This window comes from Phacochoerus africanus, chromosome 2 (genome assembly GCF_016906955.1).
Source record: "Phacochoerus africanus isolate WHEZ1 chromosome 2, ROS_Pafr_v1, whole genome shotgun sequence".
Taxonomy (NCBI): domain Eukaryota; kingdom Metazoa; phylum Chordata; class Mammalia; order Artiodactyla; family Suidae; genus Phacochoerus; species Phacochoerus africanus.
The window spans coordinates 273,424,856-273,431,200 of record NC_062545.1 but is presented as its reverse complement, the minus strand read 5'-3'; the positions used below and the strand labels follow the sequence as shown (position 1 = coordinate 273,431,200).

Below are 6,345 nucleotides of genomic sequence, written 5' to 3'. Positions count from 1 at the left end.
GTCTGGGACTGGTGCACTTCTTAATAACGGGCTTTCCAGAATCATGAGGTCACCAGGGGCGTTCCCGTTGTGGCCCAGTGGAAAACGAATCCGACTAGGAAGCATGAGGTTGCGGGTTTGATCCCTGGCCTCACTCCGTGGGTTACGGATCTAGCATTGCCGTGAGCTGTGGTGTAGATCACAGACACGGCTTGGATCTGGAGTTGCTGTGGCTGTGGTGTAGGCCTGCAGCTATAGCTCCAATTTGACCCCTAGCCTGGGAACCTGCGGGTGCAGCCCTAAAAAGCAGGGGGGACAAAAGTGAAGTCATTAGGGCTCCCCTGTGGGCCTCGAGGTGGCAGAGGTTAAATGTGAGGCCCAGGGGTAGATACCTAAACTCCAGAAAAGTGGCCCCAGGCCTGGGCCCCTTCCTGCTAGGCTACACTTCCACCCACAGTAACAGAGCTCTTGGTCTAGGATCTTGCATGGGTTTGATTATCCCCATTTCACAGATGAAGAAATTAAAGTTCATTGAGTCCATCAAGGCAGAGAAAGGGGAAGAAGCCCCCAGCTGGCAGGGAGAGGAGCTTCCAGGGGACAGAGGCTAAGGAATTGTCCCATCGCCCGTCAGGGTGGATGTGGTCCAGTCGGCGGGGGCGGGGGGGGGGGGGGGCAAGAGCCAGGCCAAGCCGCGCTCGGACCCAAGCTCAGGGGGGCTAGGGGACACCTGGAGTTCGAGACCCCTCCACTGCCGCAGAGAGTTGGGCAGGGGTCCGGCCGCTGTGCGCAAAGGGCGGAGTTCGGACGGCGCCCAGCGGCCGAGGGCGGGATCGCAGGGTGGAGCCAGGCCGGACCGGGAAAGGGCGGGCCAGCGAAGGGCTGGGATCCCGGTGGACTGCAGGTCGGCGCCCTCCATTCTCCAGGGACCCCCGCCCCACAAGATACCCCCAAATCGCGCTCCCGAAGGCGCTCGGTCCTCCCGGACGGCAGAGGGCGCTGTCACCCCGACTCTCTTTCCTGGGCCGGAGGGACCGGAAGTGCAAGTGTGAGAGTCACTTCCGGCGCGGAGCAGTGGGTTGGGCTGTGTATGAGGCCGGGTTCGGGGACTGGACCAGTAGTGGCCAAACCTGGCCAAGACCGCGGCTGCCGAAACACTCTCAGTCGGCGTCTCGGCCTCAGCGGAGGGTGCGGCCACCGCAATGCCGTTCCTGCACGGCTTCCGGAGGATCATCTTCGAGTACCAGCCGCTGGTGGACGCGATTCTGGGCTCCTTGGGGATCCAGGACCCTGAGCGGCAGGAACCCCTGGACGGGTAACTCGCTCCCTGCCCCCCGCCGACTCGGCACTGCTCCCCCTTCATTGTCACGACAAACATGGCGGGGCGGGCGGTGTCCCCACCTAACAGATGAGACCGAGACGCGCTGGGGGAAGGGTGCTCCCGGCCAGCGCCCGGAGGGCTGGAGGGTGCGGTGTTTGCAGGGCCTTCGCCTCAGGGCCCCACCCTGCACCCTGCCTGTCATGTGCCCTCCACCTGGAGTTGCGGGGCAGCCGGGTGGCATCTGTGAGCAGTGCGAAGTGAGCTTTCTGTAGCCGAGTTTGCAGTTGTACATCCAGGCGCGGGTCTCTCCGTGAATCTCTGGAAAGGGTGTTAGAAAGTGAATCGTTCGCGGTACATCAGTGAGCTAAACAAACGCCCAGCTTTCACGATGCTTATACTCCAGAAAAGAAAGACTGACAACCGTTAGTAAAGTGTTTAATGCCTTAGGTGGAACAGAGGAAAGAGGGGTCAGGTGTCTGTCTCTGGGATCAGCTGGAATTGGCGGGGAAGCTGGGTGGGTTGGGGCAAAGGTGCAGAAGGCTTTGCTGCTCCCAGCCTTTGGAAGATGGGGAGGCTGACTGACTTTGGGTGTGAGCAGGCAGGAAGTCTGCTGACTGCCCTGGGCTGGTCCCGCAGTGTCTGGTTCTCACTCTTGGCCACAAGGGTTCCCTTCAGTGCCAACAGTCCAGGTGTATGAGGCTTTGTATCCATGCCAGGGGCCAGATTCTCTGGGCAACATGGAAGGAGGCCGAAGACAACCCCTGTCCTTTCTTGGTAAACCCGAGGCATCTGCTCCAGTAGAAGGATCCAGCTTGGCCCTCTCTCTGCCACAGACCTTTTCTGAAGAGACTTTCTGCCTTGCCTTGGGGGAGTGATTTGGGGGGAAATGGGGGGAATGACATCAAGAGACAAAAGGCCACCCACCCACAGGGTGCCCAGCCAGCTGGTCCCACAGCTGTTCCCACCCTCAACTAGTCCCCCCTCTCCTGCCCCAGACCCAGTTATGTCGCCAGCGAGGAGAGCCGGATCCTTGTTCTCACTGAGCTGCTGGAGAGAAAGGCCCACTCTCCCTTCTACCAGGAAGGCGTGAGCAACGCCCTGCTGAAGATGGCTGAGCTGGGGCTGACCCGTGCCGCTGACGTTCTCCTGCGGAATGGAGCCAACCTCAACTTTGAAGGTCAGCTGGAGCCCAGAGGACCTGGGGTGATAGGTGGCTTAAGTGTGGCCCTGCTCTGGATGGGCGACCAAGCCTTCAGGCTTCTCTCAGGAGCTACTTGCCTCATTTATTTATTTCACGGGTGGTGACCAAGGACACCCACGCTGGGTGGCCTCCCGTCCCCTTGTGGGCTTTCAAGTGGCCCTTAGCCACCTCAAGTCCAAGAGCGAGTTTGTCGCTGTTTCTTCCATGAGGTTGACTTAGCCAACTTTTCCCAGCTCCCAGCTAAATCCTTGCTTCCATTAATGTGAAAAAGTGGCTGCTGGCACTGTGCCCAGAGCTAAGTAAGGAAAAGTAATTTTCTGCCACTCATTCTGAGCCATCTTGCATTTTTGTTCCTGTCATAGGGAGAGGGGAAAACAGAGAAGACACATTAAGCATTAATCACAGCAGGACCATGCTGGCATCTAGCTTGTGTGCTGGGGGATGGAGACGGGGCCGTTTTCGGGGGCGGGGGGAGGGGTCAGCCAGGAGACTTGCAGACCCTGACTTATAGCCACAGGGGTTTATTTATTTATTTATTTATTTTCTTTTTAGGGCTGCACCCGTGGCACATGGAAGTTCCCAGGCTAGAGGTCAAATCAGAGCTTTAACTGCGGGCCTATGCCACAGCCCCAGCAACATGGGATCGGAGCCAAGTCTGCGACCTACAGCTCACAGCGATGCCGGATCCCTAACCCACTGAGCGAGGCCAGGGACCAAACCCTCATCCTCATGGATCCTAGTTGGGATCATTAAAAACTGAGGTTCCCCCCACACGGGGGGGTTTCATGGTGACACAGGATGTGGCCAGGATGTCCCCCCTCCCCGGCGTAGGACAGGCTCTGAGGCTGCTGGGCTCCTGGAGGTTCAGGGAGCTGGGGTAGGGGAGGGATTTCCCTGGTAGTCCAGTGGTCAAGATTTGGCTTTTCCACCACCGTGGCCTGGGTTCAGTTCCTGGACTTGGAACTGAGATCCCACATCACAGTGACCATTAAAAAAAAAAGGAAAAAAAGGTAGCTGAGGGGGCCAGGGTGGTGGGGAGCATTCTGAAGTCAGTCGCTTGGAGACCCAGCTTGGAGAACCTGGTTTTTAGCGCAAGGCTGAAGGAGCTGTCACTCTGAGTGTTCTGCCCAGCAAACCCGTTTTGGGTCCCATTTTACAGAAGAAGAAACCAAAGCCCAGATGTAGCACCATGTCCGTTAGAAGGCCCCCAAGACCTAGGCCTGACTCCAGAGCCTGGGCTCTAGCACCGGCTGAGGACAGCCGTGTCCTGCCCCCTGGTGGTGGCGGGAGCCCGGGCCTCCTTCCATCAGTGTCCCAGAGGTGCTGGGACCTGTGAGAATGTGCTGTCGGGCAGGCAGGGCTGACTGGGCTGCGTCTGCGCCTTCAGACCCGGTCACCTACTACACGGCTCTGCACATCGCCGTCCTGCGAAACCAGCCTGACATGGTGGAGCTGCTGGTGCGCCACGGGGCCGACATTAACCGGAGGGACCGGGTAAGAGCCAGGCCCAGCCTGCTCCGAAGGGGGAGGCGGTAGGGCCCTGAGCAGCCCACAGGCCAACCTGGCTGTGCTTTCATGGCTCAGATCCATGAGAGCAGCCCCTTGGACCTGGCCAGCGAGGAGCCCGAGCGCTTGCCCTGCCTGCAGCGCCTCCTGGACCTCGGCGCAGACGTCAATGCGGCCGACAAGCACGGTAGGTGCCCCCGTGGAAAAGCGGGATGTGCCTGGGCCAGGGGGCCACGGGAGGGCAGGCCGGGCGCATGCTGGTGCCCTTGCTGACGGGCCGTGTGGGAGGGAGCAGGGGTGTGTGCTCAGCTTCTGAGGGACAGGCCTTCTGTTGGGAGAGACCCAGCCAGGTCTCAGGTGGCACCTCAGGATCCCAAAATTCCTCATCTCCCGGCCCTCTGTCGCTGTTTTTGTGTGAGTGAGGAGTCCGCCTGGAAACCCGTCACCCTCAGCCGTAGTGGAGATGTCAGCTGTCTTTAAAGTTTGTTTTCGGGTCCTGAGCGTCTGTCTCCCCCGCACCTCCGGGGCTGCCCTGACCGCGGCCTCCTGGCTCCCCGCTCCTCCTCACTCGCTGTCCGTCCCCAGGGAAGACGGCCCTGCTCCACGCGCTGGCCAGCAGCGACGGGGTGCAGATCCACAACACCGAGAACATCCGGCTCCTGCTGGAAGGAGGTGAGGCCGCCCTCGCGCGCTGCAGCGCCGCCTCCGCGGCTTCCCCCTGCGGCCCCCGAACGCGGGGCTAAGGCCTCCCCCCGCCTGTTCCTCCAGGGGCCGACGTCAAGGCCACCACCAAAGACGGGGACACGGTGTTCACCTGCATCATCTTCCTGCTGGGGGAGACGGCGGGCGGGGACGAGGAGGAGGCCCAGCTCATCAACCGCTTCTGCTTCCAAGTGACGCGGCTGCTGCTGGCTCACGGTGCCGACCCCAGCGAGTGCCCCGCGCACGAGTCCCTCACCCACATCTGCCTCAAGAGCTTTAAGCTGCACTTCCCTCTCCTGCGCTTCCTGCTGGAGTCCGGCGCCGCCTACAACTGCTCCCTGCATGGCGCGGCCTGCTGGTCCGGCTTCCACATCATCTTCGAGCGGCTCTGCTCCCACCCAGGCTGCGCCGAAGACGAGAGCCACGTGGACCTGCTGCGCAAGGCGGAGACCGTCCTGGACCTCATGGTGACCAACTCGCACAAACTCCAGCTGCCCGAGAACTTCGACATCCACCCCGTGGGCAGCCTGGCAGAGAAGATCCAGGCCCTTCACTTCTCCCTGAGGCAGCTGGAGAGCTACCCGCCACCGCTCAAGCACCTGTGCCGCGTCTACATCCGGCTCTACCTTCAGCCGTGGCCTGTGGACACCAAGGTCAAGGCGCTACCTCTGCCCGACAGGCTCAAGTGGTACCTCCTCAGCGAGCACAGCGGTGCAGTCGACGATGACATCTGACGGCTCGGACCGCAGGGGACAGGCTCTGGGTGGCCCCGTCAGCCTGCTGTGGATTTGCGTACCTGTGGCGGTCGTGGGGGTGCACCTTCAGTCCTGTCAGGAGGTGCAGGTTGGAGGCCAGGCCTCGGCCTCCCTGGGCAGAGGAGGCTGGGGGGCCCCACGGCCGCAGGCGCTCCAGCAGGAGAGGCTTCCATCTTCCAGGGAGACTGCCCCCACCTCCCCCTGGTGGCACCCCACGTCTCAACCCATGGAACCAGGGGCAGGGTTTGGACTTGGGACAAGTTTATAATCTTTGATTTGAGGGGAGCGCCGGGCATTTGCAGAAGCAGGGTTGCTCTAAGACCAGGCCACCTGAGAGCTGCAGGAAGCAGGCCTGGGGTCGTAGCTAAAGCCCAGGGTAGGAGGGGCCTGGACGGTGCGGCCCAGCTGAGGGCCTTTCCTCTGGCCCCTTGACTCTAGCATCTGTCAGAAAACAAAAAGTGCTCTTGTGGGCAGAGAGGAAGCTGAGCTGCCTCCTGCCGGCTTCTTTACAGCTCTGGGGCCAGGTCACCTACCGCCCTGCCCACCGCTCTAGTGGCAGCTCTTTGTGCCAAAACTGGGGTTTCGGGGACCATGTCTTCTGAAAAGCAATCATGCATGTCCGGGGCCGTCCTCTCCAGAGGGTCCCATTTTGTGAGGGGCTCATCAGCTAGGGAACGCTACCCCGACTGGAAGCTGAACTCCGCGCTGGGCTGAGCCCTCACACAGCTGTCTGCCAGTCACACGAGGTGGTCCTTGTGAATCGTGTAAGCGCCTTGGAGATTAGCTGAGGCAACTAAGTATATTTATGCTATAAAATTAAACTGATTTCTCTCGGCCTTAAAGGTCCTTGTGTGACACCCCCACAGTTCAGGATAAAGGCTCCC

General features: G+C 60.7%; 1 protein-coding gene across 2 annotated transcripts; it reads left to right on the top strand.

Moving 5' to 3' along the window:
- Positions 1 to 1,036: 1,036 nt before the first annotated feature.
- On the top strand, positions 1,037 to 6,297 carry ASB6 (ankyrin repeat and SOCS box containing 6). Of its 2 annotated transcripts, XM_047768648.1 has the most exons (6): positions 1,037 to 1,291; positions 2,293 to 2,474; positions 3,886 to 3,992; positions 4,083 to 4,191; positions 4,590 to 4,676; positions 4,773 to 6,297. In XM_047768648.1, exons 1-6 carry the CDS (start codon positions 1,179 to 1,181, stop codon positions 5,438 to 5,440), a joined length of 1,266 nt encoding a protein of 421 aa, XP_047624604.1. In that variant the 5' UTR covers positions 1,037 to 1,178; the 3' UTR covers positions 5,441 to 6,297. The 2 variants fall into 2 exon arrangements, with proteins under 2 accessions (XP_047624604.1, XP_047624605.1); XM_047768649.1 differs by lacking the exon at positions 4,083 to 4,191 and having other exon boundaries at positions 4,773 to 5,024.
- The last annotated feature ends 48 nt before the right edge of the window (positions 6,298 to 6,345 follow it).

What these genes read in the sequence shown, in the direction of transcription:
- ASB6 (XM_047768648.1), top strand. Translation starts at nt 1,179, where the DNA reads ATGCCGTTCCTGCACGGCTTCCGGAGGATCATCTTCGAGTACCAGCCG. An exon ending in AGCCAACCTCAACTTTGAAG is followed by an intron (nt 2,475 to 3,885) that starts GTCAGCTGGAGC and finishes CTGCGCCTTCAG; the next exon opens with ACCCGGTCACCTACTACACG. An exon ending in ACATTAACCGGAGGGACCGG is followed by an intron (nt 3,993 to 4,082) that starts GTAAGAGCCAGG and finishes TTCATGGCTCAG; the next exon opens with ATCCATGAGAGCAGCCCCTT.